Source organism: Myodes glareolus, chromosome 6 (assembly GCF_982192425.1).
Source record: "Myodes glareolus chromosome 6, mMyoGla1.1, whole genome shotgun sequence".
NCBI classification, from domain to species: domain Eukaryota; kingdom Metazoa; phylum Chordata; class Mammalia; order Rodentia; family Cricetidae; genus Myodes; species Myodes glareolus.
In genome coordinates this window covers 20,841,013-20,864,653 of record NC_142031.1, presented here as the reverse complement: position 1 = coordinate 20,864,653, position 23,641 = coordinate 20,841,013, and the positions used below count along the sequence as shown (strand labels likewise).

Here is a 23,641-nt window from a genome sequence, read left to right as displayed (position 1 = left end):
CTTAGCGTGGAAGGTCAGACATTTCATCAAGTGACCGATAGAACCAGACAGACACAGAGCAAGGAGAAACACCCTGATATCACCGATCATTCAGTCCGGCAGACACAACACCAGAGGACCACGACTGCAAAGCTGTCCCAGGCTCTGGCAGCCTAAGAGCTAACATTGGTTGGAGGCTGCTGAGTTGCCAGCAGCTCTGATAGATATGACCATTTGTGTTTCCCTTCACCTGGCAAGAGCACACGGGCATCAGCTAGGGTAGAGGAAAGATTAGTGTGAGCAGGGCAGAAGTCAGTTAGTTTATCAGTATACTTCATCTGTTTCAAATATGAAAATAAAAAAGAAATATGATTCATGTGACAGCATTTATGACACAAAACAATACACGGCTTGATATACAACACCCTGAAACTCTTCATGGAGATGAACCAAAAACTCTTTGATGACTGTACCCAGCAGTTCAAAGCAGAGAAACTGAAAGAGAAGCTAAAAATGAAAGAGTGAGAAGAAGCATGGGTTAAAATAGAAAATCTAGCCAAAGTGAATCCCCAGGTACTAAAAAAAGAGAGTAACACGGAAGTGTTGAGGCGTTGCTTGAATGTTTGATGAAATAGGATCTGGCCCCACCCCAGGAGGGGAGGCCATCGTCACTAACACTGTATGTGCAAATGTCCACAATAAAACACTTTTCAACTTTGTAACCTTCCTCTTGTATAAGTACTTATTTGTCACACAGAATTTTTACCACAAAATCGACTTTTTTCTCTTCTTTTTAAAAGTAAGATATGATGTGGTAAAAAGAAAATCAGGATGTAACCTCTTAAAACTGTAATGTCCTTTCTGAATCAGTTGCTTCTAAAGATTTATTTATATGTATAAATGCAGGCCTTGTATCAATAGGAGGCTAGAAAGTGGTGTCAGATCCTCTGGAATTGAAGTTACAGATAATTGTGAGCCACTATGTGGGTGCTGAAACTCTAACCAAGGTCCTCTACAAGAACAGCCAGTGCTCTTATCTGCTGAGCTATCTCTCCAGCCCTACTCATCTGGGTTTATTCAAGAGAACCTAAAACATGTGTTTATACAGAAGTTCACAGTGGCAAAGTAGAAACCCAAAATTCCATCCATCAGCTGATGTCTAGAGAAACAACAGTTTGTCCACACAGTGGAACGTTGTTTGACAGTAAAAAAAAAACAGACTTCTGTCACCTGGTACTAAACCATGGACTGAAGGAACCAGGCTTAGTGAGAGTGAGAGAAGATAGGTCAGAAGACTGTGTGGCTGTGCCATGTGACTGCACTTCCAGGGAAAGTCCAGAGCAAGCAAGGCAGACAGAAACCTGACAAGGGAGGGAGGACTGTGCCAGGGGCTGGGCAGCTGGCAGTTAAGTGTTTACAGGTTTTGGGTTTCTTTCTACACTGATGAAAAGTTCTAAAATTAAACAGTGATATGGTGATGATGGTACAATTTTGTGAATTAAACCAGAACCCGCTTTTTAAAAATGTGAATTCAGTTTGGAGAATGGCTCCTTGGTTAAAAGCACTTGTTGTTCTTGCAGAGGACAGAGTTTAGTTCCCAGCACCCACATGGAGGCTCACAACTATAATGCTAGTTCCAGGTGATCAGAAGTCCTCTCTGGACTCTGTGGGTATTTCAGATATGTGGTGCACACATATATGTGCAAACACTCATAAACATAAAATAAGCAAATCTTTAAAAGAAATTAGAACAAGGTCATTTAATACATAAAAATCTCATAGGAATAATCTTATAATTTCAGGTAGAAACAGCAGTGGACAGCAAACTAAAACCCGTGGAACAAGTGTGGCCCCTGTTTGCTTGCTTGCTTGCTTGCTTGCTTGTTTTTTGAGACACGGTTCTTTTGGTGTAGCCCTAGCTATCCTTGAACTCACAGAGATTCATCTGCCCCTGCCTCATTAGTACTGGAATTAAGGTAAGCTCTACCATCATCCAGCTCCCTGCCTGCTTTTATAAAATAAAGTTTTATCAGGACCCATCCACTCACTGCTGCACACCTTTGGCTACTCTGGAGAAACAAGGTCACAGATGTAAAGATGTGACAGAGGCATAGGGCCAGAAAAGCTTGGCCCCATTCACTATGCTGCCCATCCCAGAACAAGATGGTCAACTTCTGACTCAAAGTAGGACCCCTGGAGTCAGGTCACAGCTCATATTCTGACTCAGCTATAAGGCACATCTACCCCACCCTCACCCCAATATACACCCATGTCTGGTAAAACCACAATCCTCACTATTCACCTCATCATCGTGTTTCCCTCGAAAGTTTTAACCTGCACCCTGCACACCCACCTCAGCTGTCCCCAGGGTCTCCGCCCCAACTCTACTATCTCCTAGCAACCTGCGGATGCTTGGGACTGGAAGCAATTCTGATTCTTTAGTTTTCAGATCTGGGGGTATTTGCATTGACTCTTACAAGTACTTCAAGAAGCTTAAGACCAAATATGTTTTAGATCCCAGATTTTTCCACATGGGCCACTCATTCCATGCATATACCTTGCTTATTCACAGGAAGTATCCACGCTGCCCGAAGTTCTGAGGCAAACGACCCATGCATTGAAGGCTTAGGTAAGAGCTGCGGTCACTGTTAGCTGCACTAGTCGGAGGTGATAAATTTTTCTTTTTAAAATAATGTTTAAAGACGCATTTATTTTATGTATATGGTACAATATCTGCATATACACCTGCTTGCTAGAAGAGGGCATCAGATCCCATTCTAGATGGCTGTGAGGCACCATATGTGGTTGCTGGGAACTGAACTCAGGACCTCTGGAAGAGCAGCCAGTATTCTTAACCACTGAACCATCTCTCCAGCCCTGGGAGAAGTTCTAAACAACTGGGGCCAAGTGGGGAGAAGTTAGGTCACCAGGAGCATGGACTTGAAGGGGATTATCAGGACCCCACTCTTTCTTCCTTCTCTTTGCTTCCTAGCTTCCATAAAGTACATGATTACCCACGATTAAAGTGTCTTGCCCTGTCATGGGCCAAAACACATGGACTGGAACCGCTAAAAACATGCATCAAAAATGTCCTGTTCTTGTCTTTCCCAGGTACTTTGTCCACAATTATGACAAGCTAAATGACACACTCTTCTTGTTCTCCTTCCAGGAGGTCAACCTCTAACCCAGACAGTCTGCAACCACCAGGCAAGGCCACACACTAGAATCCCACCCCAGAACTAGTCACTATTCATGCTAGTTGAGAAGTAACACCCAATACACCGAGCCAGCAGCCCACAACTACCCTCATCTATACATGTGTTTGGAGATCTGGAGTGCTTAGGAAATCAAAAACAGCATGGAAACTGAGAAGGAAAAAAAGGGTTTCTACTGCCTGTCCAGTGTGGCCATCACCTCTGTGGACAGCTTTCCCACTTCCACCCAGAAGACAGCTCCTGAGACAGAGGTACCTATCTCTGCATGGGCACCAAGCCTGCTCCCAGAGTCAGCTAACACCTGCACACACACAGGCCAGGCCTCTGAACACGAGAAGCGGGATATAAGCTACCTAAGAAATAGCTTCTACCCGCTCTACTTCTCCCTTGGCAGTGGCTCCCCCATCCTGGCTGGAGCAGTAGCTAGTCATGAGAGGACACAGTAACGGAGGCTGTGGCCAAGGCAGGAGCCTGCCAAGGCCAGCCGGTGCAGTCACCTTCTGAGTCCAGAGCCTGGATCTTCAGTTCCAGTGGAGAGTCTTCAAGATAGAGCTCACGGGTAGTAGAGACGATCTGAATGCCATGGATGAGATCAACGATGGCGTCACAGCGCAGCACCTGGCCTGTGGCTACAGGGACAGAGAGGAGAACTGAGAATGGTGCCCAGCCACTGTCCCACCTCCAGGGCCACCTCCGTGGTGGCAACTACATTAACCAACAAGTCAATACCACTAAAGAAGTGCTAAGGAAGTGCTGGATCACTGAGCTACATGTTCAGCCCCTGCTACGGAATTATTACTTTTATTTGATTTGTGTGTATGGATATGTTCTGTGTAAATGGCACATAAGTGCAGTTGACAACAGAGGCCAGAAGAGGGTGTTGGATTCTTGGAGCTGGAGTTACAAGCAGTTGTGAGACATGGAAGTGGGCGCTGGGAACTGAACTTAGGTCCTCTGCAAGGACAAATCATGATCTTAATTGCTGAGTCAACTCTCCAACCCTACATTTTAAATGTTGAATACTATCCCCTCCTCCAAGTTTTTTGTTTTCGTTTTTGAAACAAGGTCTTACTGTAGCCCTGGCTTTCCTGGAACTCCCTACGTAGGTCAGTAGACCAGGTTGGCTTTGAACTCACAGAGATTCACCCCTCTCTGCTTCCCAAGTGCTGGGATCAAAGGCTTGTGCCCAGCCTGCTATCTCACAGACATTTCATTGTGCTAAACATTTAGTGTTCAGACTCAGTTCAGCATAAGGAACACTAGTTTGGCTTTTCAAGACAGGGTTTCTCTGTTTAACAGCCCTGGCTGTCCTGGAACTTGCTCTGTAGACCAGGCTGGCCTTGAATTCACAGAGATCTGCTTGCCTCTGCCTTCCAAGTGCTGGGATTAAAGGTGTGCACCACCACAGCCCGGCCAGGAACACTAGTTTTATGTACAGAACTTGGGCTATTTAGCTTATTTCCTACCTAGTATAGATTCTCAGATTTGTTGGGTAACAGCATATCAAATTTATTGTTTTTTAAATTGTATTTTAATAATGTATAGGGTGTGTAATTGTGTGTGAGTATGTGCCTGTGGTGCGCATGGACATCAGAGGCTTCAGATCCCTCTGGAGCTGGAGTTCCAGGTGATTGGGGGCCATTTGACATGGGTGATGGGAAGTGAACTTGTGGCCTCTGGAAAAACAGGATGAGGTACAAATGGCTCTGACCTCTATCCAACTCATAGTTTTGTTTTGAGTTTGGTCCAGTCTGGCTCTGAACTACTACACACAAGGAATCCTCCTACCTCAGCAGTAAAATATAAGAATTTTTAAGGTTCTTGATACATGGGCTAATACAGATGAGCAAGTGTTTCTATCTGGTGCCTGGAGAATGGTCAGAATAACTAGTTTTGTACACAGTTGTCCTCACATTAGAGAGTTCTCCAGATAATGTTGTTATGGGTCTTATGAGAAAGTTAAAAAAAAAAATCTGTGCTTGTATCCACCTTGTAATATAGTAGACAGACTTATGGAATGCTGATGTAGGAAAACAAGGAGACCAGTGAAATGGCTACACAAACCTACAGATAAGTTCAATCCCCAGAACTCATGTGAAGGAAAAAAGAAAGAACTGACTCCATAAAGTTGTCCCCTATGTCAAAGTGTGCTGTGCCACATGCCCCCCCCACACACACACAAAAGGAACAACTGTAAGGGGCAAGCACCAGTGTGAGTCCTGATCTTGGTGAACTGGCAGAGTACAGAGTCAGGAAATATGATTGCCACTTTCCTTCGTGGTTTCAGCCTGAACACAACTTCATTTTCCTGGAGGATTTTTTCCTCACACAGCTTTAAATGTGGGTTCACACGGTGACAAAGAGAAAGCCAGAGTTTTCCTGAATGGATGGTTAGGTTAATGCTTGGTTAATTAATAAAGAAACTGCTTGGCCTGATAGGTCAGAACATAGGTGGGTGGAGTAGACAGAACAGAATGCTGGGAGGAAGAAGGCAGTGAGGCAGATGCCATGACTCTCCTCTCCGAGACAGATGCAGGTTAGGACCTTTTCTGGTAAGCCACCACCTCATGGTGCTACACAGATTATTAGAAATGGGTTAGATCAAGATGTGAGAGTTAGCCAATAAGAGGTGAGAACTAATGGGCCAAGCAGTGTTTAAAAGAATACAGTTTCCGTGTAATTATTTCAGGTAAAGCTAGCCGGGCGGGCGGCAGGAAGCGGCCCACTGCTTCTTTTACACTGGTCCCAGGAGTACAGCATCCCAGGGGATCCTAGAACCAATCCACCACAGATACTGAGGAGAGCTGCACTCCTTGATGATAAATCAAATACGGGGAAAGGAAAGTCATGGTTTCCTACTAGGTCAATTTTCTTCATTTTGATTTGACACCAGTTAATAGCACCTGGGGTAATAAATATTAATTTATGGGTTTTAAAAGTCAATCTCCACAAGGTAAAATGCTGCAAATTCAGGGAGGAAGGACCAGAACAGTATTTCCTAGGCTCCAGGTAGAGGTCTCAAGGAGGTGTTTCCCTGTTTGACATCCCCATCAAGGATCTCCCATGGCACATGAAACCCTTACTGATGTCCTCTGCGAAGATGATGCTGGTCAGGCGAGCTGGCTGGGTCAAGCGGGCCTGCACCACTGCCTTCTGGGAGCACTGCTGTTCATTGGGACTCAATGGCTCTATGCTGGCTACCTCTGGCCGTGTGGATGACCTACAATGAAAACAGGAAAGATCACTTCCTGGAGCCATACTACAAGACACAGCTAGGCCCAGAAGCCAGAGCAGAAGAGGCAAGGAACCTCATATATGAACCTAAAAGGAAAACGGAGAATGAAAGTAGCCAAGCCAAGACCTTCTACTGTCAGACCTTCCCAGCCTGAGCACGAGTCATTGCACACAGCCCCCACTGGGAAAAAAAAAAATCAAACCAGACACTGGGCACCTGGACATAGCCTTGGTATCCAACAGTCACTAACTGGGATACACAGAGTGGTATAAGGCCTCAGGGGGAAGGCCCAAGACCCCAGTGAAACCACAGCTAGTACTGCAGCTCCGACCCTCCATACACACACACACACACACACACACACACACACACACTTATAGTGACTTTTAGTTTATACATTAGAGGCCCAGAAAGAGAGAAAGAGTGGTAACATAATAATACAAGTTATAATAAGACTGTAATGAAAGTTATTTTGTTGTTGTTGTTGTTGTGTTGTTGTTGTTGTTGTTGTTTCAAGACAGGGTTTCTCTGTATAGCCCTAGCTGTCCTGCAACTCACTTTGTAGATCAGGCAGGCTTCAATCTCAACAGAGATCCACTTGCCTCTGCCTCCCAAGTGCTGGAATTAAAAGCGTGTACCACCACACCTGGCTATGAAAGCTATCTAAAACTTATCAGTTGAGTGGTTTACTTCTGGAATTTTCCATGTAATATTTTCAGCCTGTGAGTTATTCACGTAATTCCCCATCAGCAGGAAAGGTGCTTACGCTTGAGGAAAAATACTGGTCTCTCAGCTGATCCAGGCTGGACTCAGAGCACCCACCCAGATATCATCTTTTGTTACAATATGGCTTCTTCAGGGCCTGGAGACCACTAAGTATAATGACAACAATCGCAGGCTCCCTATGCACTTGGAGTTGGTGTCACGATCACATGGGGGGAGAAGAGGTGGATGAGCACATCAGCAGGTAAGTCAGGACAGCCTGTAACACGGTGGGGAAGCCTGCAGGTGTCACTGCCCCAGCTTCTTAATACAGGACAGCAACAGTCCCACGTTACAGTAGACTGAGGACAAATGTCAGAGTCTACCAGATGTGGCACTGGGAATGCTAAGTGGGTATTCACTGTTACTGCGGGTCCCAGGGAATCCTTGGAATGAATGTCACAGAGATGGAAGGGTGAAGGTAGGGAGAGCAGCCCACATGTTCCTGAGCGGGAGAGCAGACAGGCATGCTGCACTCTGACAGTCATCTGTACAAAGTGACCAAGGTCCCAGGGCAGGACAGACACGGAACAGAGTGCCAACAGTCATTCCTTAGTTTTGCCCAGCTCAGTCTCCAACACAGCACAGGCATGCTAGAGTCGTCACAACTAGAAGTCGGCCATGGTGGCGCTTGTCTGTAATCCCAACAACTCAGGGTCATCTGTAATTCAAGGTCTTCAGTTACAGAACAAGTTCGAAGGCAACCTAAGCGACATACAACAGCAACAGAATACTGACTAAGATAACACCTGTTTCTTTCAAATCCTGTGTGGTACTAGAATTTAAGTTGTTTTACCATGTTGAAGGCTATTGATTCTGAACTGATGATAAAGTACCTCTGGTTTGCACTCTAGCTATCTGCCCATTGATTCTTGGAAGGGGATGAGACAAGAAGCTGGCTGGGAGCTGGGAACAGGACACAGACAGTAAAGATCACCTCACTATGATATTTCAAGGACCTTTAGCCACAAGAGAAAGAAGGAATTGCAGGTCAGTGTGTTTCCCTGAACCTTGGCCCCGTGTTCCGCCTCCTTCAGGCCTCCCCCAAAGGCAACCGCAGACATCCTCAGACCTACAGGAAGGAGGTTTGGGGCCAAGCAGGGGTTACTGCCCCAGGCCATATGACTAGCAGAAGTCGCAACCATCTGAAGACTGGCCTAGCTTAGAAGCCTCTCTCTCTCTCCTTTAACTTTCCCATCTCTGTCCCTTTGCGAATGCAGTCCCGGCACATCACATACCCTTGTTACCAGCTTATCTTGCCCACCTTTGAGGCTGAGGCAGAGGACACTCCTCCTTGGGGATCCTCCTCTCCTCCCCCACTGCCTCTGTTCCTCCTGGAGTCACTCACTGAATCCATGTGGAGTAGTCAGTTTTCCAAAACAATGACAAAATACCTTTCAAAAAATTTAGCATCTAAGGTGATGCTTACTTAGGCCTGAGGTTTCAGAAGTTCTAGTTCACGGTTAGTTGGTTCTTTTGGTTTGGGTGTGTGGAGACCAAGGAAGCTCACAAAGGGAGACAGGCTGGCTGAAGTCTCAGTAACCCTGCAGGGACACATTCCTAATGGTAACTTCCTTTTTCTAAGCCCCACTTTCTCAAGGTTCTGCTGACTCCCACGCCTGAAGCCGGCCTGAAGCCCACGGGCCTCAGAGGGACATTAAAGACAACACCATGTGAGTATCTGATCTGTGAAATCTGAGAAGAGTTTAGCACAGACATGAATCTCTGGTGGAGCTCATGTTTCAGAGAGAGGCAAACAGGAAAAAACAGAATAGAGAGAGAAACGGGGTCTTAGAAAGGAGGACTCAGAGCTTTGGTGAGCATGAACCAGGGAGGGGAAGCCTCTAACTTCCAGTAGGACGAGGTGTGGCTAAGGGATTTCATGCTCTTGGAAGAAAGGCAAGTCTGTCATCAGTGCCAATCAGTGTTACCAACTGAGGCAGCCCCGTGGGTTTCCTTCCTTTTTCTGTTAACATTATACTGGGTTTACTTTTGTTTCAGCATCAAGACAACATCACGCTCCTGGGATTCACCGTCTTGCTCATGCTAAGCTATCCCTGTCACTTCTCTGGATTTAACTCTCACACTGTGGTGAGGGGTTCTGTGTTGGGATCTGTGATTTTCCTTTTCCTAGACTGTTTTTGTCTGTGGGCAGTTGTGTGTAACTCCTGAACCGAGTTAGGGACTGTCTGCTGCTGCGCTTCCCTGTCTGAGGAAGAAGCACTAAGGTCTGCCTCATGGGTTCACAGGAGGCTCAAGGGAAGAGCTTTGTTTACACCCAAGTTTTTAAGTACAAAGTAAATTTTAGCAACTGTGTGGAGTGGACCAGAAAGTCTTGGGGGCTGCATGGCTTTCCAAGTGTGTTCAGAACTGGCCCAAAAGTTGCACCCTGCAAGCAGATCAGGTGACAGGCTCACAGATGCAGAAACTGGGTTCAGTGACTGTCATGCAGACACGCCACCTCCTCACAATCTCCTGCCTTGTTCTCTCCAAAGTCCCCAGACAAGAGCTGCCTTGTCACCTAGGTCCGAAGGTGCCCTCTCGCTGCCAATAGTACACAGGGGCAGGAAAGACAGTCACACCTGAGTGTCACTCATGCAGGGGATGCCCTTGACCTCCATTTACCCTTTTCTGTAACAGCACCCTAACTCTTCTGTGTAGACCTGCCTAGGATGATGTCAATGGGTCCCTCAAGTTCTCACACTGAAATCATAGCTCCCAAGATGACAGAACTGGGGAGTGATTAGGCTGTGGGAACAGAGTCTCCAGAGAGGGCTCAGTGCCATTTAAAGAGGCCTCTCAAAGTTGCCTGGTTCCCTCCTTCCACCCAAGAATACAACAAGAAGCTGGCAGTTTGCAACTGGGAAATGGCTTCATAACACAGTCACTTAGGCACCATCTGTGACTTCCAGCACTAAGGGAAATACATTCTCATTATTTCAAGCCACTCTTCTGTCTATGGATTTGTAACAGAAGTCAGAAGAGACAGAGACCTCTTCCTCCCTCAGTTCAGGAGGACCCCAGAGCACTTCGGCCTGTGGATAACAACAGACACACTATGGGGGCCTGGCCAACAAAAACCTTGTGCACTGTGGCCACAAAGAGGAGCACATGTCTAGGGTGGGTCCAATCAGAACAGGTGCTGTGGCTTATGCCCATACAGACTGGAATGTGGGAGGGCACTGGGCTGCAAAGGCATCTTGATACCCTGAGAGGGCCAAAGGATATCACAGCCAAGACCTAAGGACCAAGGAGCAGATCCTGGTGACCATGCATTCATTCCCAACCCCAATACAGAAACCTGAAACAAATCCTGCTTAAGAGACTCCTTCAGGAACCGAAATTATACCCCTCTGTTGCACTGCAACCATTTTGGTTTGCATTTCCTGTTCCATGCAGCATCACAAGGCTGGGGAGGTGGAGACTCCAGGCTAAGCTCTTCAAGGTTTGCGGCAATGATTCCTCCAGACAAAGTACTCTAGTAAACACCACCATGGTAATGTTCATTATTATACAATTATTCTGTTCTGTGTCAAACAGTAAAGTGTGATGTGCACAGCTGTGTCCCCAACAGTCCTATTAGAATCCCAGGTGACACATGAGGAAACCTCCACACGATGTCACCATATCCCTAGTAAACAATGGTTTCAACACAGCTCAGTCAGGAAGGTATGATACAGTACTGCTCCTTTGCACTGGGTACAGCATCCAAACACCGAGTTGAGAATTTCCTGTCCTACCTGGTACCACCTACAAAGAGGGCTGGGCTCCCAGACCCTGCAAAGATGGCATCAGTCACCAACTGATCATCCCCACCCTTAAATGCACCCTCAACTTTGTTTCTTAAAGTTAACTGACGTTTTTTTTCAAAGTTGATGAAGGAGGCCTAGCGAGCCAGGCACTATCTGAGGAGCCCTAGACCACTTCACAGCCCTGCCACCCACAGATGGGAGGCTCCAGGTCTCAGGCACCTCAGCAGTAGTGAGCATCACTCCTGCAGAGCAGGTTTAGGGGCTTTAAAAAATAGCTGTAGGATTGAATGAGGAATATTTAAAGGGTTAGAAGACAAATGAACTCTACTATCCTAGCTTCTGCTGGGCATCAGTAGGAACACTATAACACTAGGAATCTCTTTCTGTTCCTGCAGTTTTAGCCAACAAGAGCAGCTGCATGGACACTAGCATCTTCTCATGAACCTTCTCTGCCACTATGGTAGCTCTTAAATGTCCCCAAAAAGTCTTGTCCTGGACACCTAGTCACTGAGAGATAGAAGAACCCTAAAGAAGTTATTCCTAGTCCTATGGAAGTTAGGACATTGGAGGCAAATTAATGGAGGAAATATTGGAACTCTAACGCCTTCCTCTCAGCCCCTTTTTACTTCCTGGCCACCATGAGGAAAGCACCTGACCTTGGCCCACGACCCACTCCCACCATGATCTCCTGCCTCATCACAGGCCCAAACCATTTAGACTGATCTCTCTGAAATGTGCACTAAAACAAAGTTTTTTCCCCTTTAAGTTGCTGATCTTCGTCATTTTCTCATAGTAATGGAGACCTGACACACTTACCATGGGGACTTCCCCATCACCAGACTCGGTACAATCATAAATATTCAAGCGCTGCTTGTGTCTTTTTGTTATTTATTTTATGTGTATAAGTATCTTGGCTGCTTGCATGTCTGTACACCATGTGTGCCAGAAAAGAGCATGAGATCCCCCAGAACTGTGAGCCTCCATAGTGGGTGCTTAGAATTGAAATCAAGTCCTCTTAACTGCTGAGCCGTCTCCCATTCCCTTTTAATTTTTTTCATTTTAAATTAATTCTCTTTTACTGAAAAGGTCATGTAAAGGGAAACCCTATACAACAGGGTAAACAGTCACTGTTGTGCTTTCCAGAAAATGTTCTTTCCCTGGGGGGCCAATGCTTCCAAAGAAGCGCTCAGAAGCAGGCAAGCACTTAAGAGTGCTAAAAAGAAGAGGCTATGAAGGGGACAGTAACTTAGGAAATAAAACTTTTGGTTAATGTGTTTAAAAGAAAGAAAGAAAAGCAAGTGGGAGGGTGGTTGGCAGGGGCTGGTGCAGGAGGAAGTGGGGAGCTAGTGTTTAACGGCTAAGGAGTTTCAGTTTTACAAGACAGAGTTCTGGATGGAGGTCAGGGTGCCCTCATGCACTGAGCTGGGCAAATGGTTAGGAGGCAAATTGTGAGCTGTATATTTTTTGTTTTAAAACAAAAGAGGGGCCGGAGAGACAGTTCAGCAGTTAAGAGCACTTATTGCTTTTGCAGAGGACCCAGGTTCAGTTCTGAGTACCCACCTGGTGACTCACAGCTGCCTTTAGCTTTAGTTCCTGGAGATCCATCACTCTCTTCTGGTTTCCATGGACACCAGACGTGCATGGGGTGCACATACATACACGCAGGTAAACACTCATACACATATAAGAAAACAAATCTTAAGAAACTTCTCAATATATTGACTCAAGAAAACCTTTATGGAAGTCTAAGGATCAAGAGTGGGTATGAGAGGCTGGGGGTGTGGTTTGGTGGTAGAGTGTTTCCCTAGAATGTGTGTGGTCCTGGGGTTTAGTCCAGTACCACTAAAGAAATAACGAGGGAGAGTGAGCTTTAAAAGGGTGACCCTGTCATCTCCACGGCTGCATGAGACCCACCAGCACAGAAGATGTCCCAGCTCTCTGGGACATTGCCTTTAAGGGAGCTCTCCCCTTTTTAGAACACAGGACAGGACCTGGGCAGGGGTCAGAGGAACCCAGAGACTCAGGGAGGTCAGGCCAGAGAAGAATAATGGAAAAAGATAAGGGGGATGGTGAGAGAAGTAAAAAAGAGGGATGGGAAGAAGGTGGAACTGGTGGCCAACGCAGCCAACACACTCTCCACACATCTGCAAAGATCACTCTCATGAGTCTGCAGAGTAGAAGCCACCTCAGGGTCAGGCAAAATAGGGGAACCCCACAAGGGAAGTGGAAGAAAACCGCCCAGGCTCCAGGTCAGCTCAAGTCCACAGGCACTTTCCAGAACCTCACTCCCACTGGTCTGCTAAGGTGAGCACACATGGCCACCTCTTAGAGTGCAGCCCCTCAGGAACCTGGGCTGCAGGCAGCTCTCAGGACCATGCATGCATGGTTCTCAGAAGAGCAAGGCCCCAGAGACTCAGGCTCAACGCCTGACCTGGTAACCCTTTCCTGTCCCCTAACCAAAGCCCACAAGGTCTCACGTGACCTGGGCCTGCCGATCTCTCTAACCTTACCTTCTGATACCCTTGTGAAAACCAGTTTTGTTTTTTTTAATCAAAGGTGCTCAGACAGCAAGGGTCCATATTCCTGAACAGCTTCCCTTCCCCCTTTTGCCAGTTAGCCAATCAGACTGTAAAGTCAGTTCCCACCAATGACATGAGACAACAGGCAGCACCTACGCCAGAAGTAAGATAAGCTAATTTGGTGAATGTGTTAGCTAGCTTCATTTGGGTTCTTGCATACTCGTTTTGCAAAGAAGAAATCGCCTTGCTGAATTACTTTCACTTCGTTCGTGCGTTTTCCCATCACCCTAACCTCACCAAATGCTTCCCTTCCAAGCCACTCAATCCCAGGCCGGGCCCTTGTACTTGCTGTTCTCTCCAGTAAGAACCTCTACAAGGCCCAGCTGGACTCCAGGGAGGCATTACCTTCTGCTTCAGCTTCCATGCCATGGTCACTATTCTGTATGGGTGAGCTGCAATCCTTCCCTCCCTCAGTCCCTCAAAAACAGCAATAAGGACCAGACGACCTCCCAGTTAAGAGATGCAAATCAGGAAATAGGAAAGGTAACCTTGAAGCTACAGGCTCAAACTTGCAGCAACTTCAGAGAACTTGGAGCTCAGCAGGGAATCCCAAGCTGAGCAACACCCCCGGGGCATGGCATGGGTTAACTTTTCTCTGCTTTTCATCTCAAAGACCTGAAGTACTCCTGGGTAAAGGGGGCCACATCTGCCCAGGTGGAGGTAACTGCAGGTATTGAGTCTTAGCTGCTTGCCAATTCCCTGAACCTCCTCAGAACTAAAGCAGTAAGTGCCGGTATTCAGAATAACATTTCTGAATTGTGCTTGATTGACAGACCATCTTCCTGTGAAGTAAAGGGGAAACTGCAACCAAACACCTTCAAAGAAGACACTTACTTCGTCTGAGCAGTCAACCACGCCTTAGGATCAAAGTAACCAGACACTAAACAACCCAGAAGGGACTCAGCACGCCTCTGACACATCTGAGATTTTGAATGCTTTTCCCAGTCTTCCTGAATAAATAAAAATCTGCCAAGATCCACCAGCAACTCTCAGGAAAACACAGTGTGGGAAAAGAAAGAAAGAAAAAGGTTGTTATTGTAGAAACAAAAGTATAACTACAGAACTTCACAGGAAGCAGTACACAAATACATGTGAGGGGATTCACTTGGAGCCAGCTATTATAAATAGCCAGCTTCCTCTTTCTTGCCCACCACGCAGACAACTTCAGCAAGAGAAAGAGCGTGTAGCCCTCCCAAGTAGCTGATCTTCCCGCTCAAAACAAGGCCCCAGGGAGGGATAAAGCGCGCCTCCTCGTGGGTAAAGCACTCACTGCAAAATGCAATGGGACTCTGCCTCTTCATACTTCAGAGGCCAACTTAGAGACACAGTCTCATAACCCAGACTGACCTCAAACTGGTGGTCCTCCTGCCTCAGCCTCCTCAGCGCATCGACTATAGGAGTGCAATGCCACCCTTATGAGGCAGAATTTTAAAACAAATAGGTTTGAGAAGTACATGTAACAGAATATGGGTCTGAGCTCTGGGCATCATACAGAACATACACACACACACACACACACACACACACACACACTAGATAGTTAAGCCTTAGCCTAGACCAGTGTTTGTTACGCATGCTGCGATCCTTTAATACTTTCATGTTGCTGTGACCCCACCATAAAATTATTTTGTTGCTACGTCACAACTGTAATTCTGTTGCTAAGTTATGAATCCTAAGGTAAACATCTGATATGGAGAATATCGAATATGTGTTCCAAAGGGGTCACGACCCACAAGTTGAGAACCATGACCTAGACAAATTCTTGAGGCAGAAAGGAGGGTGGAAGCTAAGTGCAACCTAAGGGATGTGGGGGAGCACTACCAAATTATCACTAGTGAGTTAGGGTGTGTGTCAAGGGTGTGACGGGTCACACCCTACTCAGCTTGCACCCAGCAACCAGAAGCTCTCCCTTTCTCATCTGCCTAGTCAAAGGCTGGATCGCATCACCCTGGTGGATCAGATCCTGGCCAGGAAATCAAGCAGACCCCACTCCACCAGCATCTCAGACCCTCGCCTCACACTTCAGAGCTGAAAAATAGACCTTCAGGTCCTTTCATCCAAGGTTTATGATCTTCCCAAAGTGGGCCAACGGGTATGGTGGGTCTACCACACACGCCTTGCCCAGGTCTTCACAGATCCACACCAGTCAAGCGCCAGGGATGAGTCTCCCCGTCTCCCATAGACTCCAGAGCCCTGGCTGCTCATACTGGAGCTCCTCAGGGCCCTGACAGCAGGGGACCGAGGCCACGTGCGGCGCTGCCCACTGCAGCAAGCGATCCGAGCCTCCCTCCTCCCGCGCAGCCCAGACACGAGTGGCCCAGACGCCATGCGCAGGCGGCGAGCGCGCGCGCCGCGGGGTCACGCGGGACCGGCTGGAGCGAGCACGCCGTGCACCTGCGGCCCAGGCCCCCCGCCCGCGCACCTGCCGCCTCCCGCCGGGGCCCGCGCGCCTCACCAGCGGTAGCAGCCCTCAGAAGCTTCCAGAGTGAAGTTCACGCGCGTAGCCCGCGTGAAGGGCAGCAGCACTTTGGGAATGTTGAGTTTGGCCGCCACGGCGGGGCCCACTGCCTGTAGCAACAGCAGCACCCAGAGCGCCGGCTGCACCCGCGAGGCCCGCGCCATCCTCCCGGCGTCGCTAGCGCCCCGGCGCGCGCTCCCGCGCCGCTCCTCCACCGGCTCGCGCGCTGGGCAGCAGGTGGCCTCGGGGGGCGGGGCGAGCGCGGTGGGGGCGGGGCACTCGGGGAAGCCGAGTTCGCGCACTCGCGCTGCACCCCTAGAGCGCGCGGAGTCCTGCGCGCGTTTTCGGCCCCCGGGCCGCTTGCGCGTGGCCTCAGACCGCCGCCGTGCGCGCGTCACTGGTCGCCAGGAGCAGCCTTCCAGCCGGCTCGCTCTCGTTCATACCGCCTTGTCTGGAGCCTCTGGCGGTAGACAAGGACATCGCACTAAGACAGGCGACCCAGAACGTTGTGGGTTCCCACGTGGAGTGCCCTCATCCCAGGGCACACTTCAGCGGGAAGCTACCCGCTGAAGCACCAACGGGCTCCAGAAAGTCTTAGGGTTCCCAGCGACCAATAGTCCTTTACGGGGCAACACTGGGGACTTTCCAAGGGAGTTACCCCAAAGGTCAGTTAGGGCACAGCACCCTGAGCTCTGTGTTCATCTGAGTTCTGAGTTCATCGGGAACTGAAGGAAAAGTGACCATAGGCTGATGCCAGGAGAACTTGAGGCTGAATTTCAGGCTGGCTGGGGAAAGCCTACTGAGGAGGAAGCCTCTGGAATGGACCGTAGTGTCTCACTGGGTTTCTGAGAGGCCACCATCCCTGGTTTGTGCTAATTAGTTTTGTTTGTTTGTCAACTTGACACAAACTATTGTCAAATTGACACACCTCAAATGACAAAATGACCCAACAGATAGGCCGGTGGACATGTTAATTGGGCGTTTTCATGATTAATGATTGGTGTGGGAGGGCCCAGCTCATTGTGGATGGTGCCACGTCTGAAAAGGGGGTTCTGAAGTATATAAGGAAGCAGGCTGAGCAAGCCAAAAGCAGCAAATCCATGAAGTTGCATTTCACTATGACCTTGCCTTCAGTTCCTGACCTGCTTGAGTGCCTGTTTCTGCTTCCCTCTATGATGGACTGTGGTTCGGATAGATAAGCCAAATAAACCCTTTCCTTTCCAAGTTGTTTTTGGCTGTGCTCTACTTGCCCATGGAAATTTTGGGTGGGAGAAGGAGCATGCAGAGGGCACCCTCAGGGCCTGAGGACCCTGAACAGGAATGTGTGCTTGGGAAGCTTTCCGGAAGAGGGTGTGTCTTCAGGCTGGGTACCAGTTGCTATGGGAGGAGAAATTCCGTCTTCTTAAAGGAAACAAAAGTGTGGAGAAGTCGGCCCCAGGGTGTCCTCCTGGGTGTTTTTGATTTTGCTTTGTTATTTTTAATTTCCAGTGCTGGAGATCACACACAGAGCTTCAGGTTGCTGAAATTAAAGAAGTTCAAAGGAATTCGTGGCGAAAGATCCATTCCATCATCCAGTCCCCACTGTGGGCAGCCAGTATCTTCTACACAGAATACATTAGTAAATTTGAGAGTGCCTGGACCCTATGCCAGACAGGTAAACAAAATACATAAAAAGGGACCTGGTGGAGCATAAGGGAGCTTTATTTAGTCTTTGGATCATTAGGGTCACAGGGTGTTCTGGCTCCAGCTATCTGGTTATCAGGAAGTCAGTAACAGCCGGGCAGTGGTGGCGCACGCCTTTAATCCCAGCACTAGGGAGGCAGAGGCAGGCAGATCTCAGTGAGTTCAAGACAAGCCTGGTTTATAAGAGCTAGTTCCAGGACAGGGCCCAAAGCTACAGAGCAACCCTGTCTCGAAAATAAATTAATTAATTAAAGAAGTCAGTAACAGGTACATCAGAGATAGGTAGGTAGGTAGGTAGGTGGGTGGATGGACAGACGGACGGACGGACAGATGGACGGACAGACAGACAGAAGGAAAGAATGTAATTGGCCCCCATAATCTCATAGGAAGTAGCACTATTAGGAGGTGTGGCTTTGGTGAAGTGGTTATGGTGGCCTGGTTGGAGGAAGTGTGTCACTGTGGGGGCGGGCTTTATGCTCAGGATACCACCAAGTGTCTCAGTCAACTTCCTGTTGTCTACAAGATGTATGGCTCTCAGCTACTATTCCAGCACCATGACTACTTGCATGCCACAGTGTTCCTCACCATGATGATAATGGACTGAACCTCTGAAACTATAAGTCACCCCAGTTAAATGCTTTCCTTATAAGAGTTGCTGTGGTATAGCATGAATAATAAAAACCTAAGACAGATACCAGAGTTCAACCTGAACCCCATCTCTATCAAATATTCAGACCTAGTGGACAAGATTCTGTCTCTGTGAATCCTCAAACTCCACACTGAGTTCCTGTCTCTTCCCCTTTATATTCCTCTCTCTGCCCAGCCATATTGCTCCTGTCTCCATCTCGCTAGTGCTGGGATTAAAGTCATGTGATCCCAACTGCTGGGATCATCTTTGTATGAGCTGTTTCTCTTCTTGTGTAGCCCAGGGTGGCCTTGAACTCACAGAGATCCATCTGCCTCTGTCCCCGAGTCCTGGGATTAAAGGTGCATTCCCTGGCCTGTATGGTTGACTAGTATGGCTGCTTTGCTCTCTGATCTTCAGGCAAGCTTTATTTATTAAAACAAATAATACACCCCTATACTGTGGTCATAATGTCTTTTCACAGCAATAGAAACCCCAAGACAGAAATACAGACAGATAGTAGCCTTTCTGCCTGCCTTTCTCTCTCTCTCTCTCTCTCTCTCTCTCTCTCTCTCTCTCTCTCTCTGTCTCTCTCTGTCTCTCTTTCTTTTTTCCATTTGTTCATTCTTTCTTTCTTTTTTCCTCACATATTTATTTATGTTTATGTTTGTCTGCCGTGTAAAGCATATAAAGGTCAGAGGACAACCTGTAGGAGCTGGTTCTCACCTTCTTCCATGTAGGGGTCCTAGGGATGGAATTCAGGCCATCAGTTCTTGATGTTAAAGGCTCTTACTCACTAAGCATCTCCATGGCCTCAGTAATGGATATTTAAGAGAACATCAAGGCTGTTAATGATGGCAACACATTTTTTAAAAAATACATTTACCTAGAGAAATGAACATTGACGTTCACACAGCCCTGTGTGATTCATAGTTTAAGTCCAAACTGGAAGCAGTACAGAAGTCCTTCCATGAATGAGTACACTGTGCCATGCTCATAATATGAAGTATTATTCAGCAATAAAAATTAATGTGTTTTTGGCATATATAACAACTTCAATGAATCTCCAGAAAACACTACTGGGTGGAAAACAAAGGTGACTGGGGTAAGAGCACTTGTTGCTCTTGCAGAGAACCCAGATTTAGTTCCCATCACCCACATAACAGCACATAACTGCCTGTAACTCCAGTGCCAGGGGATTTAGCACCCTCTTCTGCCACAGCAAGTGTGTGAAGATCAGAGATCCATTTGCAGGAGTCAAGTCTCTCCTACTATGTGGGTCCTGAGGATGGAACAGACATTATCAGGCTTGGCAGCAAGTGCCAGACCCACTGTGCCATCTTGCCGGCCCTTTCATATAATATTCTTGAAATGACAAAGTGCGGGATAGGAAAGGGTGGAGCATCACTATCAAAAGTGACATGACATCATGGTGATGGGAGTGTTAGCTATCTGTTCTTACTCAGGACAGCTCTGTGGTTTATAAGATGTTACAGTTAGAGAAACAGGTAGGCCACATAAAAATTCTGTTCTATTTCTTAAAACTCTATATGAATCGACAGGGAGAAAGGAAGGAAGAGTTATAGTTCAATCCGGGCTGTGAATCCCACCCATTATTCCCAGGACTGTGATTTCTAGTGTGGATCACATACAAAGACCATGTTATGCAAACAGTAAAGCCAGTGGACACACTTGTTGACTGCGTGTTCCTTAGGTAACCAAGACATTTTTCTGGCAAAAAAAAAACCAACCAGTGATTATCAGTAAATCTTTAATAATTTATCTTTTACATTGTACCCCTCCAGCCTTACACTTTCAGTAAAGAATGAAGTCTGGTGCCCAAGAGGGAAGAGCTTTGCCACCCTCTATATCTCTGCTCCTCCCCCCCCACTGCTCTTCTTCCCTCAGTGTTAGTGTTAATACTTCGTCTGAAAAGATCTGAGAAGGTGTCCTGAGCAGCTCCTGTGGCCCCTAGCACAAATGCTCAGTGATGAGAGGAAAACAGATTGTGTGAGGATGCTTTGTCAACCTGATAAATAAAATAAGAAAACATTTCCTGAAACTTGTCATCAGTTTCCTCCCAAACTTCTGTCATTTCTTTAACACCCTAAAAAAATTTTTTTTAACAATATCTAAGTACCACCTGCACTGTTATTTCCCACTTGTCTTTGAATCAAAGTGTTTACATCTATTTGTTTAAGAAGCAAGCTTTGCTGTCTCTCTAAATAGAAACCCAGGACAAGCTGCTAAAATAGAAACAGCCATGAAATAAATAGAGGAAACAAAGGGATGCCCTGATATCCAGATAGCGATTCCTGCAGGAGCTTAGAGCCAGGTCTTGGTCTGGGCCGTGGAGGATGCCAAGCCAGGGTCAGGAGCCATGGCGCCAGGCTGGGCCTTTGTCTAGGGCACTGAGGTGCACTGGGAGGCAAAGTCTCGCACAGATAATTTTTCCTCTGGGATGTTGTCATATCAGAGGGTACCCACCACTTTTTGTAACAATTCAGTACTTTTGAAAAATTATTTTATAGTAGAATCACAACAGGTGACAGAATAGTATAAGAGGGCCTGGGACCTTAAGCCTCATGACTGTCCAGTGCTGTGGCACCTACGTCAACCGTGGGTCAATCCCACTCACCCAGCAGCGACTTCCCTGATTTGATACACAGATGAAGAGAGTGGTGACTCCGTCTGACTTCACTATGAATCTAACAGACCAAGGCCCCTTCTGTATAGACTACCACAATATTGCTATCAACCTAAAAAGTCAGTATCAATACGCTGATCATAAGGTGCACATATAGAGCTAGGCATGGTGGTGCACACCTCTAACTTCAGCACTTGAGAGGCAGAGCACAAAGATCTCTGAGATCAAGTCCAGATCATGGAGATCCAGCCTGGTCTGCATAATGAGTTCCAGCCCATCTAGTGTTGCATAGGTATTCTGTGTCAAATAAATAAATACACATATAGAGGGCCAGAGAGATGATTCAGCAAGTAGGTACCTTCTACCAATCCTGACAATCTGAGTTTAACCTCCATGAGATGAGAAAACAGACTCCCAAAAGTTGTCCTCTGACCTCCACCTGAGTAGTAGCACACGCACACCCATACATGTACACACACAAATTAGATAGAAATGCAAACAATTTTAAAATATACAATAGAACTCAAATGTTCAACTATTCCATAAATCCCTTTTTTAAAAAAAAAAAAAAAGAAACCGATTTATTTTTAAAGTCCAGGATGGTGTCAGATATGGTAGTACATGTCTCTAATAGCAGCACTTGGGAAGCTGAGACAGGAGGATTGCTGTAAGTTTGAGGCCAACCTGGGATACAAAATAAATGCCAGGATATCCAGATGTGCATAGCAAGACCCTGTCTAATAAATAAATAAATAAATAAATAAAGGATTGGCAGTGTGTATTTGTAGCCTGTAGTTCAAGCTACTCAGGAAGCGCCAGGGATGTTGAAAATCTTTCTTTTTAGCCAAGCGCCTTCTAGAACTCTGCATGCAGAGGATAATGGCAACACTTAATTAGAGAAAGTGCTGTCTCTCATTGCTGCCCAGGCTTGCTCTGCTGGAGGGTCCATCTTCCCCACTGCACTTACTCACTGAAGGCTGTTTTACCTGAGTGGCCCATCCCCTCTCTGCCAGGATCAGTGAGCATTTGCTTCCAGCAAGTCTGTAGCAAGATAGGAGGAGAAACCAGGAGAATCTTGGAAATGTTGTGAACCTTCTGGCTTTGGCAACTGCAAAACTACAACAGACCCTGCTTCAAAGTGGAACCGCCTTCCCCCCCCAGACTGTCCACTGACCTCATGGCACATGCATGCCCATACAGGAACACATACACAGGGCTATACACACACACAAAGGTAATAATAACTAGTAAATAAGATGGAGAGTGATTGAAAATGATGCCCAGTGTTGACCCCTGTTCTCCATCTGCACACAGAGGAACACATACATGCATTTACCATGCACACTCCTAAATAAAAAAATTTAACTTTATTTATTTATTTATTTATTTATTTTCAAGTCAGGATTTCTCTGTAGCTTTGGAGCCTGTCCTGGAACTAGCTCTTGTAGACCAGGCTGGCCTTGAACTGAGAGATCTATCAGCCTCTGTCTCCCATGTGCTGGGATTAAAGGCATGCACCACCACTGCCCAACAACTTTTATTTATTTTTTATGTGTATGGATGTTTTGCCTGCATGGATGTCTGTGCATCACATGCATGTCTAGAGCTTGAGGAAGCCAGAAGAGGGTGTTGAATTTCATGAAACTGGAATTACAGTTGCTTGTGAGCTGCCATGTCATGTGAGTGCTGGAACCAAGCCTGAGTCCTCTGGAAGAACAGCCAGTGCTCTTAACTGTGACACCATCTCTCCAGTCTGTAATATGAGGGCCGGGCTTGGGGTTTCTATCCTGCCCAGTTCCCATAGCCAGCAAGTCCCAAAGAAAATCACACAGAGGTCTCCATAAGATTATAAACTGATTGGCCCATTAGCTTAGACTTCTTATTAGCTCTTGTAGCTTATATTAACCCATTATTCTTATCTATGTTAGCCACATGGCTCAGTACCTTTTTCAATGGGGCAGGTCACATCCTGCTTCTTTGGTTGTCAGGGCAGGACTTGGGAAAGAGCTTCCTTCTTCCCAGAATACTCCTGTTCTCATTGCCCCACCTCTACTTCCTGTTTGTTTTTCCCGCCTATACTTCCTGCCTGACTACTGGCCAATCAGTGTTTATTTAAACCATAATTGACAGAATACAGACAATTCTTCTGCACTACCAGTCCAGTTCCATAAATACGTAATACCTTTTTCTTTAAGACAAGGGTTCTCTGTGTAATAGTCCTGGCTGTCCTATAACTCACTTTGTAGCCTTAATCTCACAGAGATCTGCCTTCCTCTGCCTTCTGAGTGCTGGGATTAAAGGCAAGTACCACCTCCGCCTGGCTTAATAGTACATTTTTTAAGAAAGAGGAACTTTGGTTTCCTTTCCATACTTTCTGTTATGTTCACTGAGGGAAGATGCCAGTTTTTCTGTCAGCCTCACAGTTTTCAGATTGTCTGCTCTCCACCTGAGACTTCACATTGCTGCACAGGTGACTTCCTATGAGATGCTCCAGCCTCCTTGCTGGCCCAAGAAGCAACTTGTGTGAATAAATTTAAGTAGCCAGCAAGAGAGCGTCGGCTAAAACAAAATCAAACCCATATATCTCAACACTCACACACAGGTTGCTTTGTTACAATGTGTTTTAGGGCATAATCTGACTTGGATGCATAGAACTGTCTGGGGGGTTCCAGTCTGTCTGAAGTATTAATTAGCTGAAATTCCAGT

The 23,641-nt window shown here is 46.8% G+C and overlaps 1 protein-coding gene across 2 annotated transcripts in view; it reads right to left on the bottom strand.

The window, feature by feature from the left end:
* LOC125405651 (nuclear pore membrane glycoprotein 210) overlaps window positions 1-16,172 on the bottom strand; it is a 99,363-nt gene extending 83,191 nt beyond the window's left edge. For both annotated transcript variants that reach the window (XM_087907042.1, XM_087907043.1), the window contains exons 1-3: window positions 15,978-16,172; window positions 6,278-6,414; window positions 3,692-3,823 (exon numbers count right to left, since the gene is read on the bottom strand). In XM_087907042.1, the coding sequence (XP_087763168.1) occupies window positions 3,692-3,823; window positions 6,278-6,414; window positions 15,978-16,144 (436 nt within the window). In that variant the 5' untranslated portion in view covers window positions 16,145-16,172. The remainder of the gene's footprint in view (window positions 1-3,691; window positions 3,824-6,277; window positions 6,415-15,977) is intronic.
* Between the last annotated feature and the right edge of the window lie 7,469 nt (window positions 16,173-23,641).